Here is a 22,241-nt window from a genome sequence, read left to right on the forward strand (position 1 = left end):
GGTGACTCATTTTTTCGACTGGCGCAGACACGATGAGCCAAGTGGCCTCCTTCTGTGCAATAAACTTTCAAGATGCACGGACCCTTTACAGCTGCGACCAGTGCTGTTGGACATGAGAGACTATCAAAAGCAGACCCAAATCCTGCAACACCCTGAAAGGAGCAACACTTATGGGCAGCTGGAGTTTTCTAACTTAAGTCTCACGACTTTGCTGTTTGACTGCAGTGCTATTTATGTGCAGCGATCTTACACAGATGTGGGATGTAGAACAACAGGATAGGCAGCCAACTTAGCCAATATCAAAAATCAAGATGCCTCAGATAAGTCAACATCTCTCTGTCAAAACCATCCATAAAAAATGGGTGTGCAAAAAGGCCCATGGATTGTTTTAAATAGCCTCCTCCTTTTAACATGAGAATTCTTTCAGAAGATCCCCCTTCCTCATTAATGCACATAATTCCAATTCCCACGGATAGCTTAAAGGTTCCACCGTCTTGTTTAGACGGAGTCCGTTTTAGGAACTGGTGATAAATCTCCCCGTTCTCAGACAGACGGAGACAGTGGCTTGGAATTGGATGAAGAGGAGTCAACCAATATTTTCTATCTTTATTTCATGGCATTCACCCTGATATAATGACAGCCACAGATGCCAAACAGTGTATCCCACTCAGTTAAACAGTTAAACCTGCTGCTTAAGCCTTTCATGTGACTGGTTTTTCACAGAACATACAGCTAAATTAGATCAAACACCCACCAAACTAATCATTGGCTTTGGATTAAATTAAAATAATTGTTTGCTTTCAAGCTGTGGTTTATATTCGTGTCTTTCTTCTCTTCAGATACTGCCAGTGAGGTGAGTTTTTCAAATATTAAAGGGCACTATCAGTGGCTTCCAGTAACTTGCTGGCATAATGAACATGATAATTTACAGATGAGCTTATGACTTCATATTTGCACCCTCGCTGAGCCACTATTTCCACCTCCGTCCGACTTCGCGCCTCTCTGTTCGTGTGCTGCTGAAACCCTCATTCATGCCTCTGTTGCTTTTAGACTTGAGTTTTTCAATTACCTCCTGGCTTGAGTCCCACATTCTACCCTCCGTTCACCCATGCTCGCTGACTTACATTGGCTCCTAGACATGCAACGTCTTGATTGCAAAATTCTTGTCCTTGTTTCCAAATCCTTCCTTGGCCTCATCCCGCCCTATCTTTGTCATCTCCTCCAGGCCCAAAGCCCTCTGAGATAACTACACTCCCTTAATTTTGACCTCTTGGAACAAATCGCTCCACTGTTGGTAGCTGTGCCTTCAGTTGCCTATGTCCTAAGCTCTGAAATTCCCCCCTAACACTTCTCCGCCTCTCTACCTTGCTTTTCACCTATAAGACAATCTGCTTTGGACTGGGTTGAGAAAAAACTTAAATCTCTTACTGTCCATAATCAGCGTGTTTTTGAAGAGGAGGATGTGTTTATTTCCTAACCCCTGAATGTATGGTCAATTTGAATAACCAGCAGCAGGTTTTTGTGGGTTTAAATAAAGAGGATTATTTATTCACTCATTCACGCCAAAAGTCTAACACTATGTCAGTCACTTGGCACTCACACACAGTCGAGAAAAATACAGTTAAATAGAATAGTGCACTCTTACAAGTCGAAACCAAAAGAATAGTTTGTAATTCACACGTTTAGCTCATGTTAAGAGAAAGCATACATGGCAAGCCCAGTGAAGAAGATATTTTCACTCCTGAAGGGCGGTGCCAGTGGATTCAATAGCCAGAGTTATATTTTAGGATTATTACAGAATTCCTTCAGAGATTTATTTTCAGCAGGTCACAAAGTCAGTTTTAATTGAAGACTTGTAGTCTTCTTACAAAGAGGTCAAGTTTCCATACTAGTGGGCTTGAAAAAGAACAGGCTGGGAGATCCTATGACATTGCAGTCTCCAGTTTTAAGGCATAGATGTTGCTGCCTTTGTTGCTGCTGTTTCTTGCCATGTGGTTTGCAGAGTGGTTTCTTCCTGGTTGTTGGGGCAATAAGATCCCTTATCTGAGGGCAGTTTTTATGAGGTGATCACATGATCAATGCTTCTATTGTCCACCCAGAATTATCAGGGCCAGAATTTTGCATCCAGCAGGCAGGCAGGCATGTGCCTGACCCAAACAGATGTAAAATTGTGCAAGGTGACGTAGGGCGAGCGTCCCAACGTCATATTGCACTTGTGCGATATTTCGCTCAGCGGGCATGCGTAAAAGTCAGAAGATCGCCCGCCGACAAATAAGCTGGCAATTAAACTCATTAATGGCCCAATTGTAAACAATTTTTCATGGCCCGTCCAACCTTACAGTAGGTGGATGAGCCAGTCGGCCAGGCGGGCTTTATACTTTTGACAAAACCTCATCCAAGGGTGGTATGAAATCTCCGTTAGGATTTAAAATGAAAAGAAATATCTGGGGACTTTTTTTAAAATTAGGTATGCTTTCAGGTGCTTGATTGTGCTGCATGGGCATTTTTTGCAGCATTTTTGTGCTTTCTTTTATAACTTGGTGGTCTGCAGCTCCCTGAGACATCTATCTGCCTTCAGGGAGCTCAGTGGAAGTAATCACCAGGACCCGCAGTGGCGTTGGCGCCCACCCTCTTCCCACCCCCACCAGCAAGCTGAGCCTTTCTCGGGGCGCGTTTCATGCTGGCTGGCCATTAGTTGGTTAGCCAGCGTGAAATCACGGTCAAGGGACGGGTTCTTACCTGCTCCCGGGCCCGCCGATTGCATGGGCCCGATGAGTGAAAAATTCGGACCCTGAAGTTTGAAGCCATTACCTAACAGAGGGAGATTGATGGTGGCCATTCACACCTACTTTGGATTAACTGGTTTCTGCAGCTCTCTTTTGTCGAATATCAACCTCGGAGACAGTGGGTCTAGGACTCCAAAGATTTTGAGTTTTGGTTATGTCCACAGATAATAGGGGGTGTGAAACCATTCCACAAATGATTTCATCTTGGTATGTTCATTCAAGAGAGGGACTGCACCTATAATCATTCACTTAGGAACTTTCCGGAGACTTGAGGTAGTTCTGAGTTTATGGAGAAACTTCAAAAGTCACCGGCCCCTCACCAGCCATCTTAGCAGCCTTTTAAAGCTCATTTTTAAAAGAAAAGGCAGTTGCAGAAAATTCTACAATGAAGACAGTCCATTATAAATATGGTATGCCTTTACTGAGCATGACACATGCCTTAAAAGCTACCTCTTTATTCAAGCTTATGGTCATGTAACCTAATAGTTCCTTATGTGGCTCAGTGCCATATTTTGTTTTATAATGCACCTGCGAAGTGCCTTGGGACATTTTATTGTTATAGGCACTATGGGTGGAATTTTATGACAGCGGGATTTTACAGTCCTGCCGAAGTCAAAGGAGTTTAGAATGGCTCCCTGCATTTTACAGCCCCATCCCCGCCACGGCGAGGCCATAAAATTCCAGCCTATATAGATAAGGTGTTGCTGTATTGCAATAAGTCATATAAAGCATTCATTCACAAAATCTCCATTTTGTGCTGAGTTAATTAATCTCAGCAGGCAATATTTAGGGTGCAACAAAGTCATCCTTGGCTGTGCAGCCTTCCACAATTGATGAATATGTTGACCTTCACTGCTTCGACACCCACATGAAGGCTGAGGGAATGGAGAGCTGACAGGTCCTGTGGGACCATTCTCTGAGTCAGTGCCTTTGTGAGGGCTGCAAGGGGCAGAGCTAAATGGGGCAACACGTCCATGAAAAGGTGTTTGGTAAACTTCTTTCTCCTTCCCTCTATTGGTTTATCGGCGCACAATGTGATGATAAAAGTTGAGTCACTCTTGGGGGCCATCGCTTTTCATGCAGCATCACTGAGTCATTTTCAAGAAGCCCCATGGTGTCATTGTCACATGACATTGCTGGGTCATTTTGAAGTGAAATCACTGAGTCACTATTGCGTGACACCACCATTGTGAAAATAATATATGACTCTTTTCCCTCATCAGAAAAAATGAGATTTGCCACTTTCCCACAACGACACTGCCCCTTTAACAAACTTATGTTCTTCCATCAGTTAGACGTGCGTGCTCTTTTCATGTTGAAGTCAATATAGCTCTTGACCTACTTTACACCTCAATGGCACTTTTCAATGCTGCAGTATTATTATGTGGCTCCACAATACTGTCACTTACCATTAATGTAGCATGTCCAGGTTATGTCAGCAGAGGATTAACTGTTCCCGCCACTGCCACAACAGCAGGCTTCAGTCAAACATTGTGACCACACTAACTTAACTTATAGTCAGTTTACTGTGGATTTGTTTGCTAGAATTCTGCTTTTGATTAAGTTTTGTCAGAAACCTCCACTTTAAAATGAATAAACTGAATAAACTGATGGTGATTTAGACCGACACTAAGCGTGAATTTTAACCATTGAAAATAGCATGGTTTGGGCCAGGTGGAATGTTAAAATGTTAAAAATCTGAATCCCTGCCTAATCCACCTCGAACCTTCCCCCCTTCTAGTTTTAACAGAGACGGGACAGGGTGGGGGCAACCAACCTGCTTCCAGTGGGTGTGCTGGCAATCTAAATATTATAATGACCTTGCACGGCTCAGCTTTACCACCATTTTAAAGTTTACCTAGGCCTGCCAAGTTTTCCAGGCCTCGTGAAACTTGGAGTGCAAAGGGGAGCAAGGACTGCTGGGTCAAAGAGGTAAGGGTATTTCCATACACCTGCTAGGTCCGATACACATGCTTCACCAACCACCTGTGATTCAATACACACCCCCACCCCTTCTGATTTCCCCCTAACCTCGGCCTCCGATCTGCCCTGGCCCTCCAATCTCTTGGCCTCAGATGTGCCTCTGATATTGCACTCCCCCGGCAAACTGGCTGACAGCGGCCGGAATACAAAGATGAAAACATGGTAATCGGGCCCTGGGAGAAACCCTGGCCTCAAACCAGCCCCGCCCTCCCGACACCACTCACCCACCCTCTTAACCCCCCACTCCACACTTGCCATGTCTTAGAGTTTGTATCCAGCCCCAAGACTTACATTAATATAGCAACTTATTACAGCCCTCAAAAATACCTCAACATGCTTTACATACAATGAATTCCTTGTAAGTGATGAGGCTTTAGTTATGTAGGAAATTTGGTGCACAGCAAGATTCTACAAAGAGTGATTACACAAAAGACCTACCAATTTGCTTTTGGTGGTGTTGCTTGAGGGAACAATGTTGTCAGGGTATTAACTCTTGTTTGAGTAGTGCCATGGGATCTTTAACTCTACCTGAACTTTCAGATCAGGCAAATCCCTTCCTATCTAAAGGATTACACCTCTGACAATGCAGCACTCCCTCACCACTGTGGGGGCGTGCGCTTAAGTCAGCATAGCGGGACTGAATCTCCAATATACTGACTCAGAGATGAGGGTACTACTCACTGGTCACATTCAAATATTGGGGAGGGAGTGCTGCCTTTTTGTTAGTTCTGACTTTCAGATGAGATGTTTCACTGGGGTCCCATTTTCCCTCTCAGGCGGTCATAAAAGATCCCATGACACTCTTTGAAGAAGAGCAATAAGTTGTCATCGGTGTCCTGGCCATTATTTATCCTTCAACCAACATTTCTTAAAAAGAAAGGCAGATTATCTGGTCATTATCATATTGTGCAAAAATTGACTGGCACATTTCCTACATTGCAACAGTGACTACAATGAAAAAAAAACACTTAATTGGCTGTAAAGCTCTCTCAGACATTCTAAAGCCATAAAAGGCACTATATAAATGCAAGTCTTTCTTCAGTCTTTTTAAAAGGCCATGTCAAACCATATTTCAAGGGTCCACGCAATTTGGGATTTAAAAATGTCAACAGGTGAACTGAGGAGACTTGCTGGGGTAGGTGCACAATGCAGGAAGACTAGCAGAGATTGGGTACATAACTCCCACTTCCTCAACTAGATGGCCAGGAAAGGGGAGTTATGTACCAAATGTACTATGTACAGAAAGTATTATGGATAGGAAGCATAACACCCCACCCATCCATTCAGCTGTCAGCGACTAGATAGATATCCACCAGAAGACCACCAAGCATCGAACACATTAAGTCACACCAAGGACCAAAAGAGCATCAATTACTGGTAAAACAGGCATTGGTACATACTAAACCCACAATAGCATAAGGAATTCCCTTCCCTTCCTGTCCCTCCCTCCTGTTACAAACTGTGCCAAGCACTGACTCACATATGCTCAGGGGGAAATGGTCACACATCACCAGAACCGCAAGTAAAACAAACACATAGCAACTAACCCACCACAATGGGCAAATGTACACCACCCAGCCACCACTGACAGTCACTTCCAGCCACTGCTATCAAAACAATATGGCTTTCTTCTCTGTTGAGAAACAGCCACATCTAAACAGAACCCACTGGAATTCTGGCAAATTAGGATTTCTTATAGTTAATCAGATGTGCACCAATTTAAAACAGTTAACATTCTTGTTTAGATGCATCACCTCTCCATCCTAAATATAGAGGTTGCATTACAGGGTAATGGTATATCAGTCTAACCTGGGAACATCTCAGCTCATTACAGAGTAAGGGTATACCAGTTTAACCTGGAACATCTCGGATCATTACCGAATAAGAGCATACTAGCCTAAACTGGAACATCTTGGATCATTACAGAGCAAGGGTAGAGCAGTATAACATAGAACACAGTAGTCATTTACTTCGATCATCAAATTCTTCAAAGAATTGCTGTTGCCTTCTGCACTTTTTTAAAACTGGGGAGGCTCACCAAGAAGGCACATTTCAAAGAGCGTCTTTCCATCCAGGCCCCTTCGTTAAAGACAGAGGGCCATATTTTCATGGAGTCTTCCTGACTCTACAGACCTTTAAAAATGGTGGGTAAGATGCTGATGTGAACTCCCACCCCTATTTCCGACAGATCCAATTCTTACTAGCACGTGGAAGGGATGAGGCTTGATTCATAGAGAAAGGAATCTCGAACTCAGAAGGGCCGATTGAACTTAGTGCTGAATTCAAACAGACCCCATTTTGGCTGTTGCTTGGGCCTTAACCCATAGTATAGGAGTCATGAATTGATGCAGTGGATGTAAATGCTCTTGAAGGGGGATAAGGTCTGTTTAAGTGTCATGATCCAAAGCTTTTTAAAATCTTCCGCTCTTTAAACATGAAAAAGAATCATACTTAAGCTGCAGATGAGCGTTTAAAAAAACCCTGTACTGGACTGCTTTGATTGACAGGCCTTTTGGTGAAGGTGAGAAAATAAATTAGGTCGTGGAGTTTCAATAGAGCTCCTTGTTGACATTGCCCCAAGGGCTATTATGAATGCTTCACTTGAGTTTCAAAAGCTACAATCTCAGCACGGGGTTCTCGATTCAGAGTTTGATTGATAGTTTAAGGAGGATTTTAAAGGATTAGCTGTCTGATGTGCAGTCTGAATAGAAATTTGTTTTTATAAAAGATTAACCACTTGAGGATACTTAACAACTTTGAATGGGTTTCATGAATGGAAGTTTTTTTTCACTATCGAGTATGTATGAGTGAGAGCTGTATTTTGTTAGAAGTTTTTTTTTCTTCGCCACGTGGCTCCTGAGGTCTGTTCATGGTGGATACTGGGTGAGTAGCTATTGAGGTGGCATTGGTGGGGTTTGAGGGGAAATAGAGGTGTGAGGGGCAGAAGTTGACATGAAGTAGGCATGCTGATTAGGGGTGGAGAGGGTGTGAGGGGTGAGGGCCACAGGGCCTAACAGCTTATAAAACAGCTAGGATGAAGTATCAGAGAATCAAGATGGGCCTTCTCACAAGCACACCTCAGCACTCACTTTATCTGCTCCCATACCCACCTAGGATCTGCTTCCAGGGTCAATGGGCTGACTCTATCCCACCCGGCCTCCCGGGAGCGAAAAATGGGTGTGACCCATTAAGACTGAAGTTGAGAAATCCCCCAGCCTCGAGCTACCTGCCTCGGTAGCAAAAATCCAGCCCAGAATCTAGATCACCTCTCAATCTTGGACTCTAACAATTATTATTGACTTCAAGAACCTTTTGGTCCCCATTAATGTTTCCATGGAATTGTTGAGTATTTTACTTTAAGCAAAAAGCTTGCTGCTTAAAGTAACAGCAGGACAGTTGGAGAACTCCTTGAACTGACAGCGCATAAGGTTTAACAACCACTAGATCTTGAATTGATAAGAATTGATTTGAAGTTGACAGTATGCTGACAGATGGAGGGCACTGTCCCTGAACATACCGCCTGAGGGAGGAGAACAGTGCTTTGAGAATGCAACAGAGAGCAACATTTGGAGAGAATGGAACGTTGAATGGTATCAGAGGCTATGGAAAAGCTGAGGCAGTGCTAAGGGAATGAACAGAACACTGTAGGAGCCTGTTTGTTCCTGCAAGTAATTATTCAATGTAGCCTGTCATGTGCCATTCTCTAAGAATGTATGCAAACCTTTACTGAATTCAAAAACAACCTTTCATCAGGAAACTGGGTGCCCTAATTTAATGAAAAGCTTCTTGGATCAGCCTATTGGGAGCTATGTTTTTAAGACCTATTCCCTAGCTTGAGGGAACCTGATGTCTGATTGCTTTTCTTACCAGTTCTAATTTAATTTGACTCAGGTATTTAAATCTTGCTCCATCTCTCTCACTGAGCTAACAAGATAACAGTGCGACATTTAATAAAAGGGTAACGCATTAACCAATGGAATTAATTTCAGCGTTGAGGGCTCGACGCAGGTATGAAGGCATTAATCTTATGTTAATGAGATGTCACCGTGAGTGACGACCTCCTCCTTTATCAATATAACGTAATTAGAGCTCACGCTGTTTTTGTCCTGCTCTGAGCCTTTCTGGATGTGGACAATCTATAAAAGGCATCTGATCGGGGAGCAGATGGCTGTCATCGTGACATTTACAAATTGACAGATGAGGGCAGATGTCCACCCAAACTGTCACCTTTGAGGCAGCTCCTGTATAATGAGCTCAAGTGTATGGTAATCAGTATTAATGGCATGCTTGTACAGTGTTATATAAAGTGGAGCTTTTACACATAAAATACTTCATATACTACATATATATATATATCAATTCTTTCAGTTTAACAGCTACAACTTGGAGACATTTTAAAGGCAAAGTTTCAATGAAATTGGTGCTTAACCTCAAAACATTACATCCACACACTTAACCTGTTTAACCTCTTCAGCTTTTTCTTCTGCCTGTGAGAACCCAATGGTACATTCTACACCATGGCTTGTTCTCAGACCCACTGCCTAGCATGGAGACCCCAGGGTACAAATGTGTTGGGCCAGCACCCTGCATTTACTGTCATGGAGCAGGCAGCTTTCAATCAAGACACATTCGTAGATCCATGATCCACAGGCCCTACTATGCCTTCAGCTCTTGGCATGTCCTGCCATTTGCACTCGGGGCTCAGGCAATGGAAAGAAGGCAATGGCAATAAAGCATAGCTTCACCCTGTTGAGTAAAAGGCACTTCAACTCTGAACAATTTTATGACTTAATCCTGCCAGCTAGAAGCTTCTTGAGAGTAATTCTGCCCTCGCCAGCCAAACTGCGATTGGCCACCTGAAGTCAACTTACATGAATTGGGCAGACAGAAACTCACCTGTACACAGTGGTAGGGGGATAGCTTGATGCATCATATATCAGCCGAACATGTCCCTGATAGAGTTCTAGAGCCAGCGGGTCATTGTCACCTTTGTACAGCAATAAACCGTTGTCCTTGTCAGTTGCAACCTAGCCACACAGGGACAATATTTAATTAGGTCTCCTGAAAAGTACACTTTGTTTTGCATCTCTGTCCCATTTTTTAGCCTGTTTATTGCTTTCCATTTTATGTGCTCTGCTCATTGCCTTCCCAAGATCACACAAGAACACACCTGGAGAAAAGGACAGACAACAACCCTAGTTGTTGGTGGTGGTATCCAGCATCTAACCCATAGCCTACCGAACGGGGAATCTTTGTAGAGGGAACTTAATTCAATACCTAATTCATACTGTAACTGACCTCAGAGTGGGGAGGTTATAGAGAATGTCTTACTCCACATTTATCCCATGGTGGGTCAAGGCAGAGGAAGTTTTGGTTTACATTTGGACCATGCCATATCAAGCAGGAGGTTCCTGTTGCTGACAATGAATGTCCAGAGTCTTTAGTGAAAAATGTTTTATTTTCATCCCTTGATGAGCAAAACACATACAAAAAAATGCCATAATGAATCCTAAACTGTCTACAATTGGATACAATTTCTTGTTGCGTCAACATCCCTCCCACCTTATCATCAGCCTGATTATCATCCAAATGGTCTGCAAGCTATTATTCCTATTATTGATGTCATTACAGCCATTCAGATGAACACAATGTCTAAAGGCTATGAAGCCAATAAATCAGTGTTGAACGTCTCTTACAATGAATCACAAAAGGGATGGGATCGCTGCGTTACTGGGCACACTATGTGCCCCTAACACATGTAAGAAATTGGGGTCTTGAATAAACAGGTATTATCTTAGGCCTATACCCATTGGGGTTTAGAGGAATGAGAGGTGATCTTATTGAAACATATAAGCTCCTGAAGGGACTTGATAGGGTGGATACCGGGAGAATGTTTCCACTTGTCGGGGAGACTAAAACTAGGGGGCGTTGTTTAAAAATAAGAGGTCTCCCTTTTAAGACAGGGGTGAAGAGAAACTTTTTTCACCCCAATGATTGTTGGTGTGTGGAATTCTCTTCCCCAGAAAGTAATGGAGGCTGGGTCTTTGAATTTATTCGAGGCAAAGTTAGACAGATTTTTGTTAGGCAAGGGAGTCAAGGGTTATGGGGAGGCAGACAGGAAAGTGGTGCTGAGACCACAACCAAATCAGCCATGATCTTATTGAATGGTAGAGCAGGCTCGAGGAGCCGATGGCCTACTCCTGCTCCTGTGTTCCTATGTTCCTAAATTATTTAAATTAGAGGGCTAACCTATAATGCGAAATTACGCACCCATTTGGAATGAATGTTTCAGGAGAAGCGTGTTGAGAGGGAACAGGATGGAACACTGATCCTGGCCAATGCTCTCCCGAATAAAGAAAAACACCATTTCTTTGTGCTGCACATTCCTGTAAGCCTCTAATATGATCAGGGTCTGGGGACTGTGAGCCTCATCAACTCACAAAACAAGACAACACTTTATGGATAGTCAGCCCTCTATCTTGGGCTGCTGGTGCCCAATATTCTTGCCCACCGATGTGATGAACGATTTACCAGAAAAACTGAATCTGTATAATGGAGCATTGTCTGCTCATAAGAACATAAGCACGGCCAGCAACTCAGAATCCAGGAGCAGAGTCTGGCAATCTACATCTAATCAGTACCTACATAGCTCTGGGACTTGAAGGTCAAACCGTTGAAACCCTTACCTGAAGTGAGATATTTGCTTGCGGCCGGACCTGGGAGGCAGACAGCACCACGTAAGAGTCCTTCCCAATGAAGTTGACGGTGATGAGTTTCTCGCACCTCTGCCCCGCGAAGCCAGCTAAGCACTGGCAGACAGGTTCGCCGTGTACCTCGATGCACTGAGCACCGTTTTGGCAGTCGTAATTGTCGCAGGGACTGGTGCGGGGCAGGACCATGGGAGGGTGGATCTCACAGAACAGTCCGCTGCAGAAACAAAAAGGGTACAAACATCCCAGCATGAGGTGAAGTATAAATATGATGATAATCAAAAGGAGCTAACTGGAGACAACAGCATCATTTTGAGATCAATAATGAAGTTTTCTCAAAAACGATCTATACAGTGGAACCATTTAGACACAGATGCCAAGCAATAAGATGCTTGTTGTTCTGACAGAGAGGGTGGATGCACCTCGAGTGGTATGAATGTGGAAGGAGATAACTAGTGGGGTTCCACAGGCATCAATGCCGGGATGGTTACTGTTTACAATGTACAGGAGGTATGTCTAATTGTTTAAAGTCTGGTCCTTACAAATGGAGTCCTTGTATGTACAGAGTTGAATAATGCTTTTGCATATAATGAGAGTATTGCTGTGACTAATCATATGCTTGACTTCAGGCAAAAAAATTTGTAAAGTGCTGCTTTTTTTTTGGAGGTGCTTAACACACATGTGGCTGAGTAATCGATCTGTTCTTCACAGTTATAGATCTTCATGAAAGACACTGACCTATGATGGAAAATGTATTATAAAGTTAGACATATATGAAAAAATCTGGTAATGTCATCTATCGGCTCAGGCTGTGACCATGTAAACTCTACTTAGCACTTTGGTTCCTCACTTCACACACACAAGAAAAGTCAGACATTATGCCAGCAAAATCAACAATTTGAAAGTAAATGAGAACAAACAATGCTGATGAATGTTGAGCGTGGCCAACCATGATGCTTTTCACATGCACTGGTTGAAGTTTCTTTTTTTTCTCCCTTTATTCTTTCATAGGATGTAGTTGTCACAGGCAAGGCCAGCATTTATTGCCCATCTCTAATTGCTATAACTGAGTGGCTAGTTGAGCCATTTCAGACGACGGTTAAGAGTCAACCATACTGTGGGTTTGGAGTCACATGTAGGATGGACCAGATAAGGACAGCAGATTTCCTTCCCTAAAGGACAATCGAAAATGGTTTTCGTGGTCTCCAATACTGAGACTAGCTTTATATTCCAGATTTCATTAAGTGAACTTAAAATCCACCAGCTGCTGTGGTGGGATTTGAACCCATGTCCCCAGAGCATTATTCTGGGCTTCTGGATTACTAGCCCAGTGGCATTACCACTATGCCACCATAATACCATTTCAATCAAAAGATGCTTGCAGTTTGGTATTATTTCCGGTATTCTTGATTGGAGGCTGGAATAACTGCTGCTGATTCTAAGATTTTATAAGAAGTGCGAGTCTCCTTACTCTCTGGGTCACGAATGAGCTACATTAAAGATCAGTGAATGCATGAGGTGCGTTTAGTGGCATGGAGCACTGGTGGAAAGTGATTCAACTCCTGCTCCATCTACTCATATTGAACTGCTAAGCAGGGTCTACAAAATTTGCCGGCGTGAGACAAGGACAGAAGAAGCATATCTGGACTGGTTCCTGATGGCTCTTGGTAACTGAAAATGGGGTTTGGTGGGGTGTGGGTTGGTGGTGGGGTGCGGGGTTTAGGATTTGTTCCTTTTCCTCCGCAAGTCAGACTAGAGCATTGCATAAAATAAATTTACAGAAAACAACAAAAGGAGCAAACTTTTGCCTAGAAAATAACTCAGTTGAGAAAAGCATTAGAAAGAGGGAGATCTGGGAGGTCCCACATGCAATCCCAAATCTGTATTGATCTAGTGAGATGGACCATTCAAGGTGTCCTTGTCATTCCTCAGGCCTGCTTCTGATGCTCTTCCCATTCACATTCTTGTCAATGGTCAATGTCAAGGCCCCTGTCCCTATGGAGCACAACCTTCTGAGGGAAATACTTCTGTTTATGTCCTGGAAACAGTACCTCTTGGGAAACAAGGCAAACACACACATACACAAACACACACATATACATACGCACACATGCAGGCACACATACATATATATTTACACAACACACAAACACACACCAACACATATTACACACTCCAGAAATAGACTAATAAAGGATTGACTGTTGTAGTTAGGATTGCCAAGGACAGAAACCTGAACATTATAATTTCTCTGACAAGAATTCAGTTGGAGCGAGGACATCAGCAAAAAAAAAAAAATTAAATATAACAGAAAGCTAATATAGCTTGAAGCCCAATTTTGCTCTGTCCCAACAGAAAAACTCTTTGCTTACCTGAAGCCAGTGGGGCAGACACATGTGTAACCATTAATGGCATCAACACACTGTGCGCCATGCCGACACTTATTTTCCATGCAGTCATCATAGTTAATTTGGCAGTTTTCACCAGTATAGCCAGTCAAGCACTCACATCTGTTGGAAATGGGAAAGATTGGAGAAATTCACTGCCAACAAAGTGAAATGACACTACATGCTGCAACGAGAGCACTCTGAGCTAATTTATTCTTTCATGGGATAATGGACATAACTGGCAAGGCCAGCATTTGTTGTCCATCCCTAATTGCACTTGAACTGAGTGGCTGGCCAGGCCATTTCAGAGGGCAGTTAAGAGTCAACCACCTTACTGTGGGTCTGAATTCACATGTAGGCCGGACCAGGTAAGTACGACAGATTTCCTTCCCTAAAGGGCATTCATGAACCAGATTTTTTTTATGACAATCAGTGATAGTTTCATGGTCTCCATTACTGAGGCTAGCTTTCAATTTCAGATTTATTAATTAAATTTAAATTCCACCAGCTGCTTTGGTGGGATTTGAACCCATATCTCCAGAGAATTAACCTGGGCCTCTAGATCACTAGTCTAGTGACATTACCACTATGTCACCATCTCCCCAACTTCTAATCAAATGGTCCCCAAATTGAAGGCCTCTGTGTGGACACTGAGAAGAAACAGGATCAGGGTCAGCTCCGAAGCAAATAACTTCCCAAGGTTCACTGTCTAGGCCCATACAAGAAGAATGGCTATTTGGGTGAGGTGCTGGAGGGCTGGCAGCACCTGCTGAACCAAAGCCCAGCAAGGTGGTCCCCATGGGGCGAGATGGGCAACTGGGAGGGAAATCATCTTAGGCTGCTCTCCCATGCTTCTATGTGACTCAAAAAAAAGCAGAATTGACTGATACCTGTAAACAAGGAGGGGAAGAGAGGAAACTGGAGAAAAGTCATACACTGGAGGCCAGAATATAACACCAGAGAACTAGAACATTAGTTTGATCCCTCACTAACCTGACTTCCGATTCTTAGCCAATTCCCAAGCAGGAGGATTGTGTTCCCTGGGGTAGAGGAGGGAGGAGATTTGATGGGAAGGCTTCATTGAACTCCTTTTATGTACCTCTTGACAGATGGCAATGTCCTGGCTACAGAGCTCATGGCTTGACACCTGAGTTGGAAAAACACACAGTGCAGGGGTTGGGACAGGCAGGAGGGAGGACCAGCACAGGACAAGAAATTGGGTGGTGGGGAAGGGAATGTGTTCTCTTAATTTGAAAACATTGGGGATGGAATTAGAAAAAAATGGCTGGGATGCAGAGAAGTTCCTTAGCTGTCCATTTTACCACAAACTCGAAATTCAATTCTGTTCAAGTCCATGGTGCGTATAACAGGCCACAGATCAGATACCACCAATTTTTCACCCCATTCAGGTGCAATTTCACATCCATTGATGTTACAACATTCCGTAATCACATTGGCGATCATAAGAAAGATGGTGCAGTGGCACACAGTACCAGAGTAAGTTCCTAATCACAGTCATGGCAACATGCAGAGTAGAGAAAGGATACTTTCTTAAGCAGAGAGAAGGAAAATCAGAGAGAAAGACATCTTTGGCTGCTCTGCAAGAGTGTATGTGTGTGTGTGTGTGTGTGTGTGTGTGTGTGTATATAACAGGCTAGTAACAGAGCCGCATTGTCTGAAGTTTGTAAGCAAGTCTCTCTCTGAATCCATGGAAACATGTGCATGTAATCCAGGCTGACACTACAGTGCAGTACTGACTGAGGTATCAGAAGTGCTCTATTTTTGGTGGAGATATTGAACTGAGGTCATGCCTGCCAGCTCAAGATCCCATGGTAATCTAAAGAACAGGGAAGTTTTCCCATGCCCTGGCCAACTTCTATCCCTCAAACACCACCACTGTAACACAGATTCCCTAGACCTTCACCCCTTTTCTTATTCATGGGATCTTGCATTTGACAAATTGGCTGCTATGTTTGCCTACACTTCAAAAGTACTTCGTTGGCAGTGAAATACTTTGGCATGTCTTGTTGATACACGTTACATAAATACAAGTTGTTTAGTCAGGCTGGAAAAGAAAGTAGGAGATGGCAAAAAATAAAGAAGATATTTAATTTTTTTAAGCTTTATTAAATTGATGAAATGATTCATATGACCCAAACACTTCTAAAGAATGATAAAAACCCTGTACTCACTTGTATTTCCTATCCTTTGAGATACATTTGGAGCCATGCTGGCAGGGGTTAAGGTTTGGGATACAGTAATCCACAACCTCTTCACATAGCTCACCTATGGAGAAAGAAGTAGCAGGTCACCGGAGATGTTATAGCTTCATGGGCCAGAATTTGCAGCGAAACAACAGCACATTTAACGTGCAGGCTATTATTAGTATATAAATTATACAGCAATTTCTAGTGAGGAAGTGATATGCTGTAAATTGTGAATCACCACCAGTTGCTCGACAATTTGCATCGCTCCACCATTAGCTGCGTGAACACAACATTTCGCCCTCAGCGTCCCTCTGCGTTTCAACAAATTGCTGCATTTCCACAATAATTGGTAATTAAATATCACAGAAAGTTAGCACTGGTACTTCACAGCCTTGGGATGATTTTAATGATGAAGCTTATGTACCTGCAGCGCCACTTAAGTAATCTCTGTCAATAACTCAAGCTTGCCAATTTTGAAAAGTCAGCAGCTAAGAAGTCCTTTGGCCTCTTTCCCACCGACATACCACTTGTCATTTCTTTGTTTGATTTATTTTTCAAAATTAATCAGGGAGCAGGACAAGGATTACGGCAGGGCAAGATCATGACTTGATATTTCCTTTTTTACTGATAAGATCTCACTGCAAAGTCAAGTAACTTCATTAGATACTAAGTCTCCACAGTGTAAAACAAGCAAAGTGGGGAAGTTGGTCCTTTTTAAAAAGTGTTTGAGTATTTGATTAACATTTTAGAAATTGCCAGACAGCCATTGAAAAAGAAAACAACTGGATTGCCTGACACAAAAAAAACACAGAAGGTAGTCACCTATCCCTTCCTAATCAACTCTGTCTTCCCGCTTCCCTACCGCAAGTGTATTCTAGACAGCACCGGTTTGTAGCAGGCACTGAACACAAACTAGCTCAATGGAATATCAGCTTGGCTCAGTTGGTAGTGCTCGAAATCAGACAGGCATGGATTCAAGTAAACTTCTAGGACTTAAACCCATTTTCTGCGCGGACACTCCTGTGCACTAACTGTCAGAGCATTACACTGGAAATTCTTCTTGGGTTTTTGCACAAAATGGGTAGTGTTGCATTGGCTGCCTGTTCAATTCCCCACCCGACTGAAATTTTCTGGCTCCATTAGCGTCAGGCGTCATGGTGAGCTGGGGGTACAATGTGGCGAGAAGGGAAAAAATTGGTTTTACGCCGTCGTGAGACCAGTTTGTGATCGTCCGCTCCACCTGTCAATAGTGGGCTGCGTTTCCTGCCACCACATGTTGGGAATGCCATTTTAATACATTTGCATCTCATTATAAGCCCTGCCTGCTGGAATCATCCCCCCCACCACCCATGTCAAATTTACTGCCCACATTGGCGTGACTTCAGAACGGCGTGCCTCACGACTGCCTTTAAAAGGCGTGCACCTGGTGACCTGAGCTTCGAGAGGAACTCAGAGGTGAGTGCACACAACATTGCGCAGCGCTCGCAAGCATCACCCATAGGACATCAATGAAGACGTGCCGCAAATTCGCGGGGAGCACAGGCAAGTCACTTGTTCCCAGCTGGCTTTCAGTGTGGTGCCGAGACAAGGGCTCCAGTGCGGGTCAGGCTGGAGGCGGTGGGGGGGAGGGGGAGGTGGCTGGGGGCAAGGCAGCACAGACTGAAGGAAATACTCAAGCACATGCTGGTGGGGGCGGGGTGGGGGGTGGAGATGGGGGTGAGGGAAGTGGCCACACACTTGAAAAAGCTTGCCAAAAGTGAGCATTCTTCCGCAGCTGAGACCATTCAGCTGCAGCTTCATTAACATGTTTGGAGTCGGGCATCTGATGCTTTCCTGCCCACTGAAGCAACTCAAAAGCACGGAAGTGCCACCAAATGCTCCAGAGCTTTTTACCTCTCGGGTGCAGACTGTAAATGAATGTGCTTTTTAGGGGGCTGCAGAGCAATTGGCTGACTGGGTGTCATGAAGAGATATTAGTGTCATGAAGAGATATTAATGTCTATAATGTTATTGGAAATTACTTTTAAGAATAGAGTTCTAGTGTGATCTGTGTCTGTGTGTGTCTTAATTGGGTTAAAGGCAGCTAGTCTAGCTGCTTTGATGTATAGTAGTTTTGAGATGCTAATTAGGTAAAAGTAAAGAGGGTAGAAGGTAAAGTGTAAATTTGCATTTGTTAAAAGACGGCGGGTGAAATCTTATACTTAGCTAGAAGATGCCAAGCAATGTGTTTATTTTTTCCCAGCTTACTAATAAAATTGGTGGGATGAAAGGATGTTATTGTTAGAAGTGGTAAAGTTAAAAGCCTAGTGATACAATGGGAAATTTACATTCAAAGAGAAAGATATATATATAAAGGAGAAAGGAGATTGTGTGTAAGGTAGAGGCATTTTAAGATCCAACAAGTGTGAGAAGCCCCCAGCCTGTAAGCCTCAAGCTGCTGTCTGCAAGGACCCAGAGCTGAAAGAAACTCATTTTGAATGCGACTGTCCAGGGTGTGCTTTGCCAGGTGTCTGTTTAAATCTGTGAGATTTACTGTTGCCTTAACTGGGGTGTAACTGAGAGGATTTGTGTAGTTATTATAGTAGAAATTTTGTAGACATATGTATGTGTTTACAATCTTTCTTGTATTAATAAATGTTCAATTTAGTTTTATAAAACCTCTTTAGACTCGATGGTCTTACTACTACTGAATTCAAAGCCTGCATCTCAGAACATACAAATTGAAAAAATAAGCTATGATAGTTGATTAAAGTTTCCCTCTGGGATTTGAACAACTCAGCCTTTACCATTGGCTGCATCATAATACTGGGCAAGCTGTAGAATCCCCTTGTGAAAGGTGGCCATGGTGCAGTCACGGGTGGAGGTGCTCACAGCCTCTTGCAATGTCTTTATTAAGGTTTGGACTAGTATCCATTATGGTTCAAATTAATAGTGTAGCCTTGCAGTGTGGGTTAGGAGAATGCCTGCACCTGAGCTGAGAGCACAGCATGCTGTCCAAAGGCTGAAACTGCCACCAATTGGTCAAGTGGAGTGGGGTGGAGGTGGGTGGGGTTTCAGACAGCCAATGGGCACACGACACACTGGCCATCCAAGTGGTGGCCAGCAATCTCGGGTATGCGTGAAGGGGCCTTCAGACTTAACCAAGAGAAGTTCTTAGTGCACCTATGCTAACCCACACATTCTCTCTCTTTGATCCTGCAGGAGGAGAGCCTCAGCATCATGGAGCCTGGTGACTTAGCGGTATACCTCCGGCGTACAGAGGCTAGAGAAGACGACGACGACAGTGGTGGAGGTTCCTGGCTTGGAATGAAGGGGCGGCAGGGCCTGCTGCGCACACAGCTGAAGATCCACAGTGAGCCGTTGCTCATAGGTGCCTCACTAGAACCAGGGTCTATAGACAGCACTTGTCTTTCCTACAGATGACTGAGAACCAGTGGCGCCGAAGACCGCGCATGTCAAGGGAACTGGTCAGTCACGTATACCACCTGCTGCAGGATTTGGCACCATGGAGATATGGAGGGCATCCACTGCCAGTGGCCATGAAAGTGACCACTGCGCTCAGTTTTTACTGAGCCAGTGGCTCCTTCCAGGGCTCCACAGGTGACCTGTTCGGGATCTCGCAAGCCTCCAGGCACAAGTGAATCCAGGGGATCATGGATGCCATCTTCACGAAGGCACAGAACTTTGTGCATTTCGACCTGGATCAGGCAAGCCAGGAAGCAAGAGCGCTGGAATTTACGCAGGTCTCTGGTTTTCCACAGGTGCAGGGTGCCTTTGGCTGCACTCACATAATGCTTAGATCTCCATGGCACCAAGCAGTCAACTACATCAACCACAAGGGCTTCCACTTGTTGAATGTTCAGCTGGTGTGCGGCCACCACAAATGCATCTTGCAGTTATGCGCACAAGTCCCAGGGAGCACCATGACTCCTGCAACCTTAGCAGCTCTCAGATCCCTGACATCTTCCAGGGTTCAGTGAGGCTGCAAGGTTGGCTCCTCAGGGACACGGGCTACCCACAGAGGACGTAGCTGATGATGCCCTTGCAGCGGCCTCAGACTGCGGCAGAGCGATGGTATAATGAGGCTCATGCTACGACCTGGACTTTGGTGGAGCAAACAATAGGCATTTTGAAAATGAGATCCTGGTGCCTCAACAGGTCTGGTGGAGCACTGCAATACAGTCCCCAGAGGGTGTTGTGCATCATTGTCGCTTGCTGCATGCTCCACAAACTGGTGCTGCAATGGGGGGAGGACCTGGCTGGGGAGGAGATGGAGGACTGCACGTCTCCTCCGATGAAGTGGACATCAAAGGCGAGGACGCCAGTGATGAAGCCATCGCACTAGCCAGATGAGGCAGCTGCGCTCGGGAGGCCCTCATAGCCGCAAGATCCATGGAGGATGATGACGAGATGCAGTGAGGACAGTCCTGACATCCTCATCTTGCATCTGTGAACGTTTGATTCCTGTGTGGCTGATGGCAGTGCACATAACCTTAGTGCTCAAGCTCATGTCACGGTAACACAGAGGAGGCCCTAATAGTCGCTTGGTTCCAGGAGGATGATGATGACATGCAGTAAGGACACTCCACAGATCTTCACATAGCCTCTGTGAATGCCTGACTCCTGTCTGGCTGAGGTCACCTTGCTTGCACTCTGTGATCAGGATCACATCATGGAGACCCAGCCATGAAACTTTAAATGCACCGAATCCTTTGTCAGCCTGCAGCACCTGATCCCTTCAGGAGCACATCGTCACTGGTCACAGATGTTGACAAGATCGGGGGGCCAGTCCCACCTCAAAGGTGCTGAGAGCACACAGAGAGAATGACGGCACTCTGTGACGCCTGCCCACGACAGTCTGACAGCAATGACAAGCACCATTGAGGTGCAGGCATCAGTAATGTGTCCAAGTGAGTGTGACCATCACTTGCCAAGGGCATCAAGGTTACACAAAGCACGGGGAAGAGGCCCTGGGCTGAGACACCTGCCTTTATCTTGTGCAGCAACCAAGGTTTCACATCTGAGGAACACGAATACTGCTCATTATAACAAGGAGCTATAGGCAAGGAGACATTCTTGGGATTTTATTTACAATAGTGAATATTATGTACAAGTGATTAACACCTGTCCCCAGGCTGTGTAACTACAACTTCTTAACCTTCCTAACCCTGCCACTATGTCTTGGTGATTCCCCCGACATCCACAGCGAAGGTGGAGGCAGCCTACTGACTGCTATGCCTTGTCTGTGATGACCTTGGCAGGTATCCTCTGGAGGGTCGAGACTTGGAGGGACCCGGCTTGCTTTCAGTGTCCTGCTGTGCGGAAGTGGCACCCTCCTCAGCCTGTGAAACTGGTGCTGCTGGGGTCACAGGAAGAGGGGATTCAGATGGGCCGGACAGTCCCGGTGTCACCTGGATGGATGGCCCTGGGGTGTGCGCCTCCTGATCCTCCTACCTATGGGTGCCCGAGGGCCCCTGGCTAACTCCTTGAGGAGAAGGAGAAGCGGGAGTGAGATTGAGCTGCCCCACTCCCCTCTCACATTTAGGCCATTGGAGCCAACTATGACATCAGTGATGGAGTTCAGCCCCTGCAATAGTGAAGCAGTGAAGTGCTGGAGCAAGGTCTCCATGGCAACCGTCATTCTGCCAGAATTGACCTCGGTGCATTGGCATGCTGGTGCTATCACCTCCACTGTGCCTTGCAATCTGTGGGGAATGCAGCGGAAATCCCTTCCTCACGTTCCCGAGCCTGCCTTTGCAGCTCCAGCAACTGAGGTGTGACCGAGTCCAGAGGCTCCTCATCTGACTGGGTCGCAGCAGATTTCTAGGCTCCAGCAGTCCTCCGAGTGCCAGAAACCTGACAAGTTCCTGCCGCCACCTGCTGTGCATCAGACAGTGCGACGTGCTCACCAGACTGTGACCCTGAGGCTACTCTAGAACTAGGTCCCACCAAGGTGTGTGTGACTCTGCGCTGGTGAGCGCTGTGACGGGACTTCAATTAGGAGGTCATCAGATTCTTCTTCTGAGGTGCCTACGGAGCTTGAGTCGAGGACTTGGGCTCATGGACCCCCTCGGATGCTTCCCAGATGTGCCTGTGAAAGCAAGGAGAGATAATTAGTGCATGGCAGGTGACTGTGGAACAGGGGAACTGACTCACAGCATGGTTGTC

General features: G+C 44.9%; 1 protein-coding gene across 1 annotated transcript in view; it reads right to left on the reverse strand.

Moving 5' to 3' along the window:
* LOC144685734 (slit homolog 3 protein-like) overlaps positions 1-22,241 on the reverse strand; it is a 599,629-nt gene that overhangs the window by 64,539 nt on the left and 512,849 nt on the right. The window contains exons 29-32 of the mRNA XM_078550561.1: positions 16,059-16,152; positions 13,852-13,989; positions 11,456-11,696; positions 9,666-9,796 (exon numbers count right to left, since the gene is read on the reverse strand). Coding sequence (XP_078406687.1) covers positions 9,666-9,796; positions 11,456-11,696; positions 13,852-13,989; positions 16,059-16,152 — 604 coding nt within the window. The remainder of the gene's footprint in view (positions 1-9,665; positions 9,797-11,455; positions 11,697-13,851; positions 13,990-16,058; positions 16,153-22,241) is intronic.

Source organism: Cetorhinus maximus, chromosome 10, assembly GCF_964194155.1.
Source record: "Cetorhinus maximus chromosome 10, sCetMax3.hap1.1, whole genome shotgun sequence".
Lineage (NCBI taxonomy): Eukaryota > Metazoa > Chordata > Chondrichthyes > Lamniformes > Cetorhinidae > Cetorhinus > Cetorhinus maximus.